The sequence below is a fragment of the Acomys minous genome (assembly GCF_964271855.1).
Source record: "Acomys minous genome assembly, chromosome: 15".
In the NCBI taxonomy this organism is placed as follows: domain Eukaryota; kingdom Metazoa; phylum Chordata; class Mammalia; order Rodentia; family Muridae; genus Acomys; species Acomys minous.
In genome coordinates this window covers 86,687,673-86,705,531 of record NC_140497.1, presented here as the reverse complement: position 1 = coordinate 86,705,531, position 17,859 = coordinate 86,687,673, and the positions used below count along the sequence as shown (strand labels likewise).

The 17,859-nt window shown below is 45.1% G+C and overlaps 1 protein-coding gene and 1 long non-coding RNA gene across 5 annotated transcripts in view; one reads left to right on the top strand and one right to left on the bottom strand.

Moving 5' to 3' along the window:
* The window catches only part of SRGAP1 (SLIT-ROBO Rho GTPase activating protein 1), a 275,761-nt gene extending 258,212 nt beyond the window's left edge, over positions 1-17,549 (top strand). For all 4 annotated transcript variants that reach the window (XM_084759989.1, XM_084759990.1, XM_084759988.1 and 1 more), the window contains exons 19-22: positions 2,136-2,316; positions 4,306-4,440; positions 4,592-4,931; positions 12,635-17,549. In XM_084759989.1, the coding sequence (XP_084616115.1) occupies positions 2,136-2,316; positions 4,306-4,440; positions 4,592-4,931; positions 12,635-13,012 (1,034 nt within the window). In that variant the 3' untranslated portion in view covers positions 13,013-17,549. The remainder of the gene's footprint in view (positions 1-2,135; positions 2,317-4,305; positions 4,441-4,591; positions 4,932-12,634) is intronic.
* Positions 1-17,859, bottom strand: part of LOC311585136 — a 47,087-nt gene that overhangs the window by 2,233 nt on the left and 26,995 nt on the right. Inside the window, exon 2 of the long non-coding RNA XR_014775111.1 lies at positions 302-1,014. This is a non-coding gene — a long non-coding RNA (uncharacterized lncRNA). The remainder of the gene's footprint in view (positions 1-301; positions 1,015-17,859) is intronic.

Genomic DNA, 17,859 nt, shown 5'->3' with positions numbered 1-17,859 from the left:
ATCATGCCCTCCGATGGTATATTTATATTTTTAATTAAAACAGGGAAAAGCTAAGGTTGGGTTGACAGAAGGGTTCACAAACCCTATGTCATGAAGTTACTTTTAACAAATAAGCACGCCTTCACTCCATGAGCGCATTTGTTTCTATCCTCCAGGGGAAAGTGGAGTGCAGAGTTTGGTATTCCATCACCTTAGATCAGGCAGGGTTGAGTCTTACTCTGGAAATTTAGAAGAAAGGGTCATCCTTCTTTAAGTAGAAAGGTCTACCCTCTCTTCTATAAGTATTTACTGCCCCGCTTACCTCCACTGTCACAATAAACTGTGGCGTGCAGCGGTGTGCTCTCTGCCCTTCTCGTCACTCTGCAGAATGGCTAAAAGAAGCAACTTGAAGGAGGAGAGGTTTGTTCTGACTCTTAGTTCAGGGGACGTGGCCCGTCGCGGTGGGGAAGACATGGTGGCAGACGATGTGACAGCATGAGTGACAAGTGGCTGATTACCCTGGTATTCAGGAAGAAAGCAGAGACCTAGAGCCTGGCTGGAAGCTGGCCTACTTATAACTCCCTAGCCCTGCCCCCTACAGGTCTACATCAGTCAGGAAGGCAAATCCAAAAGGTTCTGTGATGTGCCCAAATAATGCTACCAGGTATGGACCAACCATTAGAATCAGGAGCCACGTGAGGCATTTCACAGTCCACCAAAGCATTATATATGGTCTAAAGGACTTGTACTGTTGTTCTCAAAACTCTCACACCTTTTCCTATGCGGCTTCTAGTGTTGCGGTTGGGCTCTGTGACTTACTGTTTCCCTAAACACTACTCACCAGCAAAAAGATGCTGCATTTTCCATGGTCTTAAAATGATGTGCTGAAATTTACACACAGGCCCCTCACATACAGGTTCTCAGTGTTTGTTGGTTGTCTCTCTTCTACTTTAAATATCCCAGCGAATTTTGCATTTATCAAGTGGGAAAAAAGCTTAGCTTTCTTTATCCAAAGCCTTCTCACATCATTATTATCTCTAAGTGTAAGAGACGCCACAATGAACATTGGGAAGGATGAACTCCCAAGTAGCTCCGTTATCAAGACGAAATAGAAAGCAATTTCCTGAACTGTTGAGAGACAGGCAGGCTTTTCTCCACCAGGTTACCTGCATGCTCGAGAATATTTTGAAACTAACACATAACCAGGTTCTAAGAAATGAGGTATTGTTCATTCTACAGAGGTTTCTATAAGCATATGCTCCTTGTAGTTTTCATTTCTGCTTATTTTTTTTTTGTTAGACGTCCGCTTAGTCATGTTGGGCAACAGGAACAAGATGAGGGGCTGGTAGGAGAGGAAGAGAAAGACCTTGAATGGAGGACATTTCTGCACTGTGTTTAATCACAAAGCACCCTACAATGCTATATGAATAGGATTGTGGCCTGCAGTCTTTCGAGTTCTGGCTTTTTGTATAGTCAATCACAGTCTCTCCCATCAATTATTTCTTGATTCCTCCCCAAAATAGTTCTTTAATCTGGTCTTTTACTTTGAGTAAAGGGCAGTCTAATACAAGTGTTTCATAATTAAATCTAAAATTTTTATAAAGTGAAAGAAAAGTTTTCCCTGAGTTTTGATATTAATGTTGAGATTTCGTACCAAAAAAAATTTTTTTAAGCCTATGAGGAGCATAAATGTATTCAAATATCATTTATCATGATGATTTTATGTACTCTTTAAAGCTAATAAGGCATGTTTGCTGGACTAGTGGTTGTTTTTCTGTTATAAATGCCACTAACATGTTGCAATGGCACTCCATCAATGTCAGAAGAGGATCAGAACAACTGTGGCGGATATTACAACCAAGGAGAGGTTTTATATATCATATTGCAAAGTCAAAATCTTTTTATTATACTGTCATTGTATCTCCAATAAGAGGTTGAGGAAATTAAGATCTAATGCTCAATTTTTCTTCGCCTAGAAACCTGATGACAGCTAGAGGTAATTTTCTCTCTCTCTCTCTCCCTCCCTCCATCAACTGCCCCATGTTGCCTCCTGTTTGATGGTTTGTGCATTTCCCAATCCAGCCTGTCTCAATAACCTCATGCTGACCTTTCCTAATATCCCTGTCCCTCTGCGTTTTTCTGTCGTTTGTCTGTAGAGTGTGAGCCAATTGAAGCCATAGCCAAGTTTGACTATGTCGGGCGGTCAGCTAGAGAGCTGTCCTTCAAGAAGGGCGCATCCCTGCTGCTGTATCACCGCGCCTCCGAGGACTGGTGGGAAGGCAGACACAATGGGGTCGATGGGCTCGTGCCTCATCAGTACATAGTGGTGCAAGACATGTGAGTAGGCACGACGTTGCAGGGGCCCCAGAGTTCCAAGTATTGGAGGGTCGGGTGGAGTTGTTTGTGGGAGAGAGGAGGGCTAGGAATTCAACCCAAGGTATTGCATATGTTCATGCGCATGTGCTCAGTTGCTGAGCTACAGCCCACTAGCCCCCAGATAGTAGTCTTCAATTGACTTGAGGGGGGGAAAAAAAGGACCAAATTGCACAGGCACGGTTTTTCACTTTGCTGGTGACTTTAATGGTAAATAATTTCAATCACTGTATTTACTTTATTGGGAAGATTTCTCTTGTCCTTGAAGTCCTACTCAATTGGCAATGCATTAGGAAAATGCACCTGAGGAAGTCAAGATGGAACTGGTCAGTTGATAGACCGCTTGCCTAGCATACACAGAGAAAGCCATGGATTCCGTGTCCGGCGCGCGCCACGTGGACTCGGGGTGCTGGTGCTTGCCTATCATCTCAGCACTCAGGGGGTAGAAGCTTGAGGCTCAGGAGTTCAAGGCCATCCTTAGCTACATAGCAAATTCAAGACCTGCCTGGGATAAATGAGACCCTATTTACTTAATAAAAAAAAAAGTTCAGGATTATACTGCATTGCTGGTTGCTGGCAGTTCAGAACCAGCAAATAAGTTCTCTTCCCAAACTGGAGCCAAGAAGAGACATCTTTGACAGTGTCTCAGAGCAACAACGTCCACCGAAGGTAGTATTAGCATGACCATGGCAATTCCCTAAATAGCCATCTTCTCTTGATGACTAGGGATGATTCAGTCCCCAGTCCCCCTGAGGGAGGACACAGACTCAGTAGTCGAAAGGAATCACCTCGAGGCTTTTGTTGATGCTGTCTCAGGTTCATCAATGAGAAAGCTCTACGTTTTTTCAGGACTATTTAAGGACAGGAGAAGATGGCGGAGTACGTGAAAGAACCCGCTTACAAAACAGCAGGGCCCCTGCTCCCTGAGTGAACTGTTTCACAGTTCATCACAAATTTAAAGTAACTTTCCAAGGAGAAGAGAAACACACTGTATAAAGTGAATGGAAATATTTAGTGATGTACATAGCTTTAGGAATACTCAAGTGTATAAATGACAATCAAAGATGTATATATCTACACTACTAAACAGAGAGGCCCATTATCCATAAATACTCTATATATGCGCACACTCACGCACGGATGCGCACGCACATACACAGACACACATACACACACGCATTCTAGACACAGAAGCAAAATATTGACCTAACCACAGTTGCCTCTTGGTTTAGTGAAGGTTTTTTGTTGTTTTCTTTTTGTTTTGTTTTGTTTTGTTTTGTTTTTTTTAAGAGGGTTTCTCTGTGTAGCCTTGGCTGTCCTGGGCTTGCTTTGTAGACCAGGCTGGCCTCAAACTCACAGAGATCTGCCTGCCCCTCCCTCCCAAGTGCTGGGGCCACCACACCAGGCCTTTTTGTTGTTTTAAAAAACGGGGTTTCACTATGAACTCTAACTGTCCTAGGACTCACTATGTAGATCAAGTTGGCCTCAAACTCAGAGATCTACCTGATCTCTGCTTCCCAAGTGATGGAATTAAAGGCATATGCCACCATACCTGGCTGGTGTCATATGACAGATGATTATTATTTTCTCTTTTGTGTGTCTGAAATTTCTAATTTTCTTGCAGCAAAATTATATTAGAATGAATATCTACTTTAGGGTTCTGGAGAGGCATTCAGAGTTATGAGCACATGCGGCTCAAGCAGAGGACTTGAGTTTGGCTCCCAGAACCCAGGTTTGGTGCCTCACAAACACCTGGACCTCCCAGCTCTGGAGGATAGGATGCCCTCTTCTGGCCTCCCTAGCATCTGCACTCATATACCCATACACACACACACCATTAATAGACCTACAAAACAAGGAGAGCTACGTTAATAACAGGCTTACATAAATGCCATCCCTTACTTTCGTTCCCACTCATCGAGCCAGACACTCCCTTGCTTCCCATCATTTCAGGGACGATACATTTTCAGACACTCTGAGCCAAAAAGCTGACAGCGAGGCGAGCAGCGGGCCAGTCACCGAAGACAAGTCTTCATCCAAGGACATGAGCTCCCCAACTGACCGCCATTCTGATAGTTATCTAGCGAGGTGAGTGGCGTTTGATCATCAGCTCCTCACATGTCCTTCTCTGGGGACCGTGAGGAGCCACTCAAACACTCTGTCTTTAAGTGTTATCCAGGGTCAAAACCTCTTCCATATTATTTTTTCTTCTTCTTCTTCTTCTTTTGTGAATTTCTAGACAAAGAAAAAGAGGAGAGCCACCCCCTCCAGGAAGACGTCCTGGCAGGACCAGTGATGGCCATTGTCCCCTTCATCCCCCACATGCTCTCTCTAACTCCTCAATTGACCTGGGATCCCCAAACCTAGCCAGTCACCCCAGGGGCCTGTTGCAGAACCGTGGCCTCAATAACGACAGCCCCGAGAGGCGGCGCCGGCCGGGCCACGGCAGCCTGACCAACATCAGCCGCCATGACTCCCTCAAGAAGATTGACAGCCCTCCTATCCGGAGGTCTACGTCATCAGGGCAGTACACCGGCTTCAATGACCACAAGCCACTGGACCCAGAAACAATTGCTCAGGTATAATGCTTCTAACTGAATATTGTATTTGAAGTGCTTGGAGTGTGGCGAAGGCAATATGAAAGACTTAAAATTTGTGAACTGTATTTTCACATAGAAATTACGAATGGAAACAAGTTCATTGTCTAATGTAAAGCTTGGTCATGAATCTCTCTTGATGATCCATTTATTACTGGCAGAGGCCCAGCATATTAGGGTCATATTGACTTAAACAGATGTGGCAGAAATGTAGGAGCCAGGATATTCATACTCATCTTTGGTGAGTAGCCAGGGAAATATTGAAAAGGAACGGCGAAGGACCTGCTAACAAGGGCATAATACATTCTAAAGCTCGCAAGATGGACCAGTGGTCACAACAGGGTGGAAAGCCAGGATACCAGATAAACCAGTAGAAACCAAAGGTGACACCTTCCAAGTTAGCAGCCGACAGATCAGCCAATAAACACTGTAATCGATAATCGTTAGCCATGTAAAGAACTGTAATGCTGGGTCCTATCTACCTCTTGAATACAGTGTCTTCCCTTCCTAAAGGGGCTCTGTCGTTTATCTCTAATGATCAGAGTTGACGAGACAGAAGTTAAAGCAGGTATGAATGGGTTTGCCCATTATACCACTTGGCCCTCTGGTTCAGAAAATGTCTTGGTAACTAGCAACGGAGAAAGTGGATAGACTTGGTGCTGGGTGTGGGAAACCAACCATCGCCCAGCTGTTTCCTAAGTGGATCAAAAGGAAAAGGGATGAGGAACAAGATAATGGATTATTTGAGAGGGACGCTGGGGGGGGAGGGGGAGGGTGACAGGGGAGGGAGGGAGAGAGAGAGAACACAAACAAAAAAAATCCAAAACAACCCAGGAATCCTTAGTATGACCCATTCCTAAACTATTCGTGTGTTCTAACGATAAGGGATTTGGGTGGTAAATTAGGCTATTTGAGTAGCCATTTGTAAGCAGTTAAATTAGTTTTAAGTATAGTGCAATTTCTCAACAAAAAGGCCTTTTAAACTGAGTTTTTCTATTTAGACGGCTATGCAAGGCCCTTGAAGACCCATTTAGAGCCAGTTCCAGTTGACTGTAGCTGAGTGTCATGGTTTGAGAATCTCCTAACATCATTTCTTTAATAAGCAGGTGAAATGTGATTTGGTTTAGAGACAGGCTTAGGAGCTTCGGGGCAAAAAGGCATAATAAACTGCTTAACCTGTTTGCTTCCAGAACCAGGAAATCTTTTTATCATGAAGCATAAGAACAAACATCAACAAACAGACCAATTTCCATACATTCTGTCTGGGGGGCAAATAATTGGTTTTTTGTTTGGGTTTTACCCCTATGTTTAGAAGTAAAGGAAATCATATGTGAAAGAAATTGTTTGAAAAGTATTATGTCACCCTCGCAAAATGGCTTCCAGCTCTGCCCTTGTTCTAGCCTTCCATCTCCGGCCTTCAAGGAGCCCCACGGGGACACAGGAGCATGTCATCTGCAAATTCTTTCATTATACAAATCAGTGGGCTCCCTGAAGCAGACTGGACCGGAAGAGTGCCGTCTACAGGCATCATGTGTGTTGGGTTAGTCTTTACTGGACACCATAACTTAAAATCATGGCTTTGCCTCAGGTGTGGTGGCACATGCCTTTAAGCCCAGCACTCAGGAGGCAGAGGCAGGTGGATCGCTGTGAGTTCGAGGCCAGCCTGGTCTACAAAGCGAGTCCAGGACAGCCAAGGCTACACAGAGAAACCCTGTCTCGAAAAACAAAAAACAAAGCAAAACAAAAAATCATGGCTTTGCTTATTCATTAAGTAAATGCTTACTGAGCATCAACTGCTCCGGGACCTGTGGGGGGGGAGGCCAAGGGGGACAGTTACACCGTGTGGGGAGTGAGGATTATTATGGTCCAGTAGCATGGAAGAAGTCCTGGGGCTGAAGAGAAGAATCGTTTCAGACACGGCAGCTCCCTCTTCCCATCTCAACACTGCCTGTTTTGAACTTCTGATTTAAAAAAAAAAAAATCATAAGTTTTGCTGTCTTAACCGTTTTTTAAGTATAGATAGTTCAGAAAAGACTCTTTCCGTCCTTATGAAAGGACTCTCCAGAACTCTACCCAGTGACATTTTCTACCCGTTGAAACAACAGTGCCCAAGTCCTCCATCCCACAACCCCTGGCAACCACCATCCTACCTTCTGTTTCTTTTGATTTGACCACTTCACACACCTCATATGTGTAGAATCATAACACATATTGTTATTTCTGTGACATCGTATTCCATATAGCACAAGGTCCTCAAGGTGCACACACATACTGTTGCCTTTTCTAAGATTCCTCTCAATTCTGAGTGGAATGTATATATTTGTGTGTGTGTGTGTGTGTGTGTGTGTGTGTGTGTGTATTAGATAATATGTATATAATTATATATGATGCATATACATATATATAGGAAAGAGAGTATGCATTATCTTTATAAATTACTCAGTGATGCATACTATGCCTTTTGAAATAAATTTTTATAATTCTTTATATCTGAACTGGATTAATGAGATATATATATTTAATTTGATAGCATAAGTGATAAATATTAAAAAACCAGTATTTTTTAAATTACGTGCATTTCAGCATTCTTTTTTATTAATATATTTAGCACATATAGGCAATATGTAATTATCAAATCAACATTATAGCTCTCTTTCCATGTTAGGTTCCTTATAAACTATGTAATTCTGAACTATAGTTGCCCTAATGTGCTATAGAACACTAGAACTTGTTTCTATGAATGGTAGTTGGTGGCTATGCAAAAGACAAACCGAAATATTTTTATACCCACATGTAGCATCTCCATCAATTCAGTGGTTATAAGTGCACTGGCACAGCAGCATTAATTTAATTAACTCAGTCATATGAAAGATGCTGCTGCTAGTAGTGCTGTGATTTTTCTCAGAGGAATGGACAGACCTTGCTTACAGAGAGTAATTCACAAAGTGGTATTCCTAGAGAATTTAACACCATGCAAGAAGTATTCCATGTTTCCATATTGCGGACCTAAATGACAACAGAGACGTTCTATGAAGAATGCGGGTGTTTATTTGGGATGGCAGAGCATTGCCAGGGCCTGTGCTGCTGTGGCAAACGGGGAGCAAATGCAAAGAGGTGGAGACACAGCAACATTTTCAAGGTGAAAGGAAGAGGCTTGTATTCCTATGAAGGAATAGGCCTTGGCTACAAGCACTAATGACAAGGTTGGCATCCATCCAAGGCTAGACAGACAGTTGCTGGACAGATGTCTGTGCTGGATGGAAATCCTTACAGAAGCATTTCCTGTGTAAGAGTGCAATGGCCTTTGTCAAGGTTATCAATCTGGCAGGGGTTTTTTTGTTGTTGTTGTTGTTTTGTTTTTGTGCACAGCTTTTGTTTTGGTTTTGGTTTTTCGAGACAGGGTTCCTCTGTGTTATCTTGGCTGGACTCACTTTATGGACTAGGCTGGCCTCGAACTCACAGTGCTCTACCTGCCTCTGCCTCCTGAGTGCTGGGATTAAAGGTGTGCGCCACCACACCCAGTTTTGTTTTGTTTTTAAAGTCAGGAACACATGCAACCTTCCATTTACCTACTTAAGCATGACAAATGTGCCTCCATTTTGATCCTCAAATTTTTCATATGAGAAAGACGACAAAACAGTTACCTATTGCCTGTTCCTGTTCCCTCCCTTCCCTTCCCCCATCCCAACTCAGAAAGGGGTAGGGTAGCCTAGACAACTGTCATCCACCAAGTAGAATGACTAAGGAAAAGTACTGACATGCTTCCCCCTCAGGGAAGACGTGTGAGCTCTAGAGAGTTTGGAGTCTAAGGCTGAGATGGCACCACAGAGAGGCACACTGCCTCTGCTACTCTGTCTTAGTGTCTCCATGGCTGTGATGAAACACCCTAACCAAAGGCAACTTGGGGAGGAAAGAGTTTACTTTATCTTACAGCTTATAGTCCAGTATACCAGGGGAGGAGAGGCAGGAACTCTAGTGGGCACCAATGCAGAGGCCAAGGAGGCATGCTGTTCCTGGCTTGCTCCTCATGGCTTCCTCAACCTGCTTTCTTATATTACCTAAGACCACCTGCCCAGAGCGGCAACACCCACAAGGGGCCGGGATCTCCTCCATCAATTATTAATTAAGAAAATGCAACACAGCTTGCTCAGAGGCCTATCCAGTTTCAAGCTGACATACAAACTGGCCAGCACATAGCCTGTCTCCCCCTCATAAAGGACTCAGAGCTGAGATGGACTTCTCACGGAAGAAGCTAAGTTGACCTGGGAAGTCCCCACTGCTACTGCAGATGACTGCCTGGGAGAGTCCAATGATCCTCACAGGCCCCAGCACAGTAGAGAAACTTACCCATAGTTCACAGAGCTGTACTGCCAGAGAATAGTAGCATATAGCCACAGTGACCTAAGCTGCTGTGACATAGCTCCCTTCATCTTAGAACTGGACCCTCATCAGAGTGTTTTCTCTAACACCGTGTGACCAGAAAGTAAGTGTATCCTTTTCTGTTTCTGCTGCCATCTGTCATGCTCGCCCAACTAGCTGCAGCACCCTAACCTGGGCTGCTCAGACCTTAGGCCCAGCAGCCAAGATCTCAGCTTTCAAATTCAGGCTTCCACACCCAGGCAACAAATGAGGTTGTTCAGAGGGCCAGCTGGCAAACAGCTAGCAGCATACCAAATGTGCCTGTCCTTGGTCCAGCAGCCTGATGTCCCTGTTAGCCCACTCCACATCCACCCGATAGGACTCACACATATGCTCCACTGCTCCACTGGCATCCAGGCATAGTCCTGCTTCCCACAGCCAGGTGGCAGCCCTGCCTGCCAAAAGGCCAGGCAGACAGCTATAGCCCACAGATGCCGGCATAACACCCATGTCATTCCAACAGGTAGTGGCCCCACACCCCCGCAAAACTGTCATACCACTACAGTCCTAGACCAATGATGCATCATAGCCATCCCTGACAGGGATTATAGATGAAGTACAGAGTAGTCATGTTAGTAAGCTTTAGAATTGAGGGCAACACCAAACCTTAGGCCCCCATCCACCGCTGTGAGGTCCCCATCCATAGCTGTGAGGCCCCCATCCACAGCTGTGAGGCCCCCATCCATAGCTGTGCGGCCCCCATCCATAGCTGTTTGACCTCTCCAGAAAGAATAACATAAAATTTGAAAATGTGAATATTTCATTGGTTGGAAAAATATCAACAAAGGAACCAACTAAATACGAAGAGGATAGGATCACAGTAACACTTGTTAGCAGACCCCCCAAAGAAAAGGAAATGTACAGGCTTGAAAACAAATTCAAAATAATGACCGCAAGAGACAGAACAATTCGGAGAACTCAGAGGCCTTCCCTGACTTAAATGATAAAGTCAACAAAGATATAGAAATAATGAAACAAAACACAAAGAAAAGTCTTACACCTGAAGAATTCAGTAAGTGGAATTAACAACAACAAAAAGTAAAGAAAGGAAAATTATACAGTTGAGGGGCACAATACAAGAATCCGAGACAACACCAAAGCCACAAAATGAATTCCGGGAATTCTAAATGGGACTTGTAAATGAGCCCAGGCAAAGCAACAAAACAGTAAAAATTGAGGAACACTCACAAAACTTCTAGGATGGAGTTAAACAGGTGATTACCAAGGTGGTGGGAGCTCCAGAAGGAAGAGCCATGGAGGAAGGCACAGAAAGCACACTAATAAGAGATGACAACTTCCCTTGGGGGCTGGAGAGATGGCTCAGAGGTTAAGAGCACTTGCTGCTCTTCCAAAGGTCCTGAGTTCGATTCCCAGCAACCACATGGTGGCTCACAACCATCTATAATGAGATCTGATGCCCTCTTCTGGCCTGAGGATGTACATACAGGCAGAGCACTATATACATAATAAATAAATAAATCAGAGAGAGAGAGAGAGAACAACTTCCCAAAAGTATGCAAGTCCAAGTCTGTGAAGGTCAAAGTTCCCTGATCAGACTCAACCCCAAGATGTCTTCTCCAATGAGCACACCAATGAAAGATCAAAAATGAATAAACCAATCAAACACAAAGAGAATTATAAGAGCAACAAGAGAATAAAGTCAAATCCCACATGAAGGATCCTAAACAAATGTAGATTTTTCAGCAGAACCATCTAGAATACTATACTATATTTTATGTTGTTATGTTTTTCTGAGACGGGGTTTCTCTTGAAGTCCTGTCTGCCCTGGACTCGCTTTGTAGACCAGGCTGGCCTCAACACACACAGAGATCTGCCTGCCTCTGTCTCCCAAGTGCTGGGATTAAAGGCATGCTCCACACACCTGGCAAATACTATATTTTAAATAATGAAAGACAAAGCAAAAACAAAAGACTTCCAGACAAAGCCACTTCTCAAAGTGAGAAATCTCTTGAGAACAGGAGCATTTCAAGACTAGCCCTGCAATGTAAGACACTTTCTCAGGGTAGAGGGCTGTGCCTAGCAGTGAAAAGGAACTAACTGCCCAGGTCTGAGAGAACATGAGAAAATATAGACTTCATAGTTAGCATGAAGGCCGGGAGGGGCGGGGCTGGTTTGGAGAACAGTTAAGAGGTACAGGAAGTGTGCAGATGGCTCAGAAGAATGGCTTCTAGTGTCCCATAATTGATAATGTTTAATATTAAATGCTTAAATAGTATTAATTAGAAAGTAATTTGAATGTTCCCAACACAAAGAAGTAATAAGTATGTGAGGCAGTGGATGCGTATCATAACCTAAGCTGGCCATTGCACACACACACGTGTGATATATGTGTACAGTTTTCTGACTGAATGTTCTCACATTTTAATAGCTACATTCTGGTTATTATAAACAGGGTGTCCACCTTTGTGTATGTATCTCAAGAGGGCTTGGGGAGAAGGCGCAATTAGTTCAGTTCTTTATGTACAACCATGAGGGTGTATGTTCCACTCTCGGGACCAACTTTAAAAATCAGAGTGTGGGCCTGAGCGTGATGATGCATGCCTTTAATCCCAGCACTCGGGAGGCAGAGTCAGGTGGATAGCTGTGAGTTCAAGGCCAGCCTGGTCTACAGAGCAAGTCCAGGACAGCCAAGGCTACATAGAGAAACCCTGTCTCAAAAAACCAAAGGTATAAATAAATAAATAAAATTTTTTTAAAAAATCAGAGCGTGGTGATGCGCATGTGTAAAGCCAGCACTGGGGAGGCTGGGACTGTCAGATCCCTAGGGTCTGCTGGCCAGTCAGCCCTGCTCAAATCAGTGAATCTAGGCCAGTGAGACACTCTTATCTCAAAACAAAAGGGACAGCACCCGATGAATGACACCTGAGGTTGACCTCGGGCTACACATCCACAGGCACACGTGTGCACCTGCGTCACACCCCCACACCCCCTGTACCCCACCCCCCACCCCCTCGCATGGTCTCACACACACAAAGGTGAGATAGAATTGTGATCAATATCAAGCAAGACAGAGAGACCTCAAGAGGTTTCCTAGTTCCTCAGAATGAAAATAGCTTCATCTGGGCCTCCTTGTGTGCTGCATCTAAGTCCCCTGACCACTTAGAGTCAAGCCAGAGGCACAAGGCAATGGTGGACGCGCCCCATGGGCAGACTGTAACGTTAAAACATTCATGCTCTTCGCTTTGTTTCTATAGCTACCAGTCTACCCTTCCTGACTTTTTTTTTTTCTCTCTCTCTATCTCTAGGATATCGAAGAGACCATGAATACTGCCCTGAACGAACTCCGGGAGCTGGAGAGACAGAGCACAGTGAAGCACACCCCGGACGTCGTGCTGGACACCCTGGAACAAGTGAAAAACTCGCCCACCCCCGCCACTTCCACGGAATCTCTCAGCCCCTTACACAACGTCGCCCTCAGGAGCTCAGAGCCTCAGATCCGCCGGAGCACCAGTTCCTCCAGCGACACCATGAGTACTTTCAAGCCTATGGTGGCACCCAGGATGGGCGTGCAGTTGAAGCCTCCAGCCCTTAGGCCAAAGCCCGCTGTTCTTCCAAAAACAAACCCTACTGTGGGGCCCGCCGCACCCTCCCAGGGGCCCGCCGACAAGTCTTGCACGATGTAAACAAAAAACAAAAGACCCGAGGTCATGAGGGAGGGGGTCTGCAAGTGAAAATGGATTAGTGACAAGAGTCAGAGGTCCACAACTTCCTTAGTCTTGCTCTTATAACTGGAGACCTTTCTTTGGCTTTTCTATGTTGTCGAATGTAAAGATGTCTGGGACTAGTTAAATTAACATGGGCATTTGTATTTTGTAAATTTTTTTTTTTAATAACTGGACGTAATGTCATTTTAAAGACAATAGAAACACGTAGACTTACTTGAAAATCCAATGCTGCACACCTTGTAATGAAGCCAGCACCTCCCCCTCCCCCACACGGTATATGGCTTCCGGTTTAGTGTAGCCCAGGAGAGCAACCTGGAAGCAAGAGAACCCGAGTCCCAGGTCTTACTGGAGCATCACCTGCTGTGGTCCCCGACACTCGTGGGATGAGCACTCACTGTCCAGGAACCGACAACAAGCATCTCTGACTCCACCCGGCGTGGGGGGCGGGGGCTCAGCACCTGTTGGAGGCCACAAAGGGGGGTTCCAGGGGGACTTGAAGGGGTTCAGTGGTAACCCCTTCCATAAAAGTCGTTTCCAGGGTAAAGACTCAACGGAAGAGGGTGGAAGAAACTCGGATGTTGCTGGAACCGAACCAGGAAAAAGCGAGGGAAACTGTTCCCCAAGTCAGTTGACCTTTCTCCCTCCAAGAACGTGATCGGGCCCTGGAGAGGTCCAAGTCCACCCCTACACGCGAAAGACTAGAACAGTCGAATTTTAGGGACTTCCTAGTTACACCACGAACTCCTGCAAAGTTGTTCGATAACTGCCTAAGAAATATTTCTACCTTCCCTTAAATCCATGTTCTCCTTTATGGCAATGGGGGAGAAAACAAACAAACAGGAAACAAATCCTTCATTCGCTGATGTTGTGACTAAATTAACCTTGGTTTCTTTATGCCACAAGGCCCAAGGATCCCAAATCTGAAAGCCGCAGCTAACATCTCTCTTTGAGCCAAGCCAGATCTGACTGCGGTACTGAGTAAGAGCCACGTCACGCCACCACGGGAAGATGACCTTGTGGCACCGGATGGTCTCTTCCCAGTTTTGTACCTCAGAATCATGACTCCTGTTCTTACCCCCCCTGTGTGTGTTTGCTTTTGGGATTTTGCATTATGATCACTACAAAACTCCCATAGTCAAATTGGCTCAGTTAGGGACGTCTTCCCCTGGCATTTTAGCACATAGCCCCTTTACTTTACCATATATTTACTATATTTTTCCTCTATCTTAAAAAAAAAAACAAAACAAAAACGTTAGATTTGTGTGTACTTGGTTCTGGGGACTGAACTGGAGGCCTCTTGCATGCTAACCGTACACTCTCCCACTGAGCACACCCATCACCCCAAGCCCATCCTGAACACAATTGTTTTTACTGAGGTACAAATCTCCATTTTTCCTGTCAGCCAGTACCTGCGTTAGCACCGAACTTCTTAATGAAGCGAAGTGGATGGCCCAAAGCAAGCTCCTTAGAACCCATCCCTAATTACCGACTAGGTTTAATTTAAAACTGGCAGCCAGATGCATGCTCACCTAAGAATAGCCATCATCGACGATAATTCGCACAGAGGACAAGCCAAGATCTGTACTAAAATCAAGATGGTGACCCATCGCTACCTCAGTTTGCTGGTGTGACTTTTCTGTGGCAGAAAAGGATACTGATGAAATATTCCCTCTCAAAGACACCCTCCTAGTCTCACAAATGCACTGGAGACGAAATTCCCCCATACTTCAGGTATGGTAAGGTTTTAAACCTCACATTTTTCAGAACCATTCTTTTTGGCCATTTTGATAAAAGAAACCAGAGAGACCCTGCCAGGACTGCGCTTTGACACTGATTCCTGGTTTCCCTTGGAAGTTTATTGTCTCCTACATGAACCTGCCATATTAGAAAACAATCACACCTCTTAAAAACCATCTTCAATGGAAGATGCCAACAAAGGCATAAGAAACTAGCAACCTTTTGGGTTTATTTGTACTTGGATTTTTTAAGGCTTTTGGTTTTTCAGCTCTTACTCCTATACAAAGCTCCCTTAGACAGCTCTCTGGCAGTCACCCCACCCAACCCCTGCTGCCACCCTAGTGTCTGCCATCTTCCGGTGCATCCATCTATGTCTTCCTGCTCCCTAGGTCAGGATTCTACTGCCGTGGATGACAAAGACCATGCTTTTGTAGACTGCTGGGGCCTCAGAGCTGGGCCTCTTCCTCCAGGAAAAGGTGACTGGGGGGGGGGGAGTGATGGGGGGGTACCTCCATCCCTCCTTTATTTTCTTCATCTTCTCTCCTGTAGTCCTGTTTTCATTTCCAGACCTACTTTTGTCCTGCAAATGAAAGCAAGGAGTATAGCCCCCCGGAAGCACTCGCCCATCCTTCCTTTCTTAGTGATGGCGCCACAGTTTTACATTTTCCCACAGCTGACACCGGTGCCCGTGCACAAAAGAGTTTCAAGATGTGTCCCCTGCACAAAGGATCCTAAAAGGGGTCAGTGACGCTCACTACAGGCTGCAGCAGCTGAGAAGGGTCACCTTGCAAGGACCTGGTTTAAGCCACAGATGTAGCACAGTGGGAAGGCACAAGGAAAAGAAGGAAATGAACCCCCCAAGTTGCTCTGAATTTGCCTCCATTCCCAGATCTTTGAATACATATGCAGTTTAGGGAGGGGACTGTTTGACACACAAATTATAGTCCACACAAGTACCTGATTCCCATACACAAAACAGCCCTGTCCGTAGAGCCCTGATGGAGATTTGCAAAGCCCTTTAGTGTGAGTTGAGCGCCTAAGGAATGGATCGCTAGGAACTTAACCGCACATTCTCTGGCACGTGTCACATAAACTTTCAAACTGTTGAGGGCACTGTGGAAAGCTGCTTGTTGCATGTCAGCACCATTGTTCAACAGTTTTTACTCACATTCACACAGTATAATCTAACTTTAGGGCCCAGTGAGCCAGCCATAGAATAATTCATAGTGAGGGCTCATTTATTCTACACCCACAGTCATGAGTAACTACAGTAGACAATGGACTTCCAAGGGTCAGGTGACCTCTTAAGTTTTCTGTCTCTATACATTTGCCATTCCCAAAATTGCTTCATAATTTAATTAAGAGGAGGGAAAGAAAGTGGGTTGTTGTTGGTCTTAGCTCTTAGGGACTGCTCAGCCTCTGATGTCTTCAAGCTGAAGGGACCATGATCTAACATCTGAAATCCAACAGTAAAGAGGACGTGAGTCCATTGAGAGCTCACATTTGGGTTGATTATTTATTCCTATCCATAGCAGAAAAGACCCTAAATGCAGAAAATGCATTTGGGGTGCCATCTCTCTATTATCTACCACCGAGACCCTGCAACACAGAGAGCCTAGAGCTGAAGGCTCTACCCATGTGCAAACAGAAGCCCCCTCCCTTCTTCAGACAGTCACCTCAGCTGAGAGCCACCCCCACGGCCCCCACCGCCAAGTTCCAGCTGTGCTGGAGCCTCAGGCTTGCAGCAGGATGACTTTAGCACAGACAGTAAAGCCAGAAGCTGAGCTGTCCCTCATCCTAGTAGACTTTATTTAAGAAAAAAAAAAGTGTCTCAGTGGTATAATCAAAGTGGGTACCTGTATCTTTAAATTACATAGGGAATTTTGTATGTTTAAGTACTTGTACTGGGTTCCATAATGCTTACCTTAGAAACTAGTAAAAGAAAAATATATAAACCGTGCATTTGTGAATGCCCCTCCGTAGAGCATTCATCTAAGTTCTGTGTCTAGTGTGGTGGTTATTATAGATATTTAAGGCGTAGTAGGTGGCGTGTAGGAGAGACTGCGCATACCCTGCATTCTTAAAGTGAACTCCTGCCCACGTAATTAAATCAGTATTGTCCTTTCCTGTCAGTTTGGTCAGTTGCAGTACCGGTAGCTTCCTGCTTGTGACAGTTACCTAATTGTCTCAGTGTACATCAGTAGTATGTACATGTGAAAGTGCCTTCCTATCTTAGAAGAGTTTAGCCTTGCTCTTGTACTGTTGCCCACTATGTCCCGCCCACTTCCGTCAGTTCCTGCTGCCCACCGGAGTGTTCCAGAACCCCCTCCTTGCTCCCAGCCTCTTCATCCAGCCCTATCTTCCTGTGCCTCTCCGAGCTCAGCCGTGTGTGTCTTGCATCCATGTGAATTATCAGACTGTCTCGTTACCCTCATAGATGTGACCGTGCCTTTCTGGACCCACAGTGATTCCCTGCCATCCGCCACGCCCTTCCCACCATGCCCCGCGCGCACTGCTGCCTGCCATCCTGTCCCCGTGTCTCCCTGCCTCTCCGGTACATCCTCTCCTCTCTGAGGTGAGGAGAAAAGGGATGCTTTTACAGTCCTGGAAGAAAAGGAAATGTTTTGTTAATCTGTTGTGACAATGCACTTTTCTGTATAGTACTGTACATTTTTGGCATGTACCATTACAGGCTTCAGTATACAGTTGGGTTCGTTCTTCAAGGTGTAGCTTTATAATAAATAGGATAGTTCTTGGCCACCTCTGTCTGCTTGCGAATTGCTGCGAGTCTGTTGTGTCTGTTCCTTTCTCTTTCGCTCTGTTTCCTCCAGAGAGCTGGGTTGTGCTAAAGAATGTGACCTTTGCCGGGCATGGTGGCACACGCCTTTCATCCCAGCACTTGGGAGGCAGAGGCAGGCGGATCGCTGTGAGTTCGAGGCCAGCCTGGTCTACAAAGTAAGTCCAGGGCAGCCAAGGCTACACAGAGAGACCCTGTCTCAAAAAACCAAAAAAAAAAAAAAAAGAATGTGACCTTTTAACCTTTTTGTTTTGTTTTGTTTCGTTTGAGG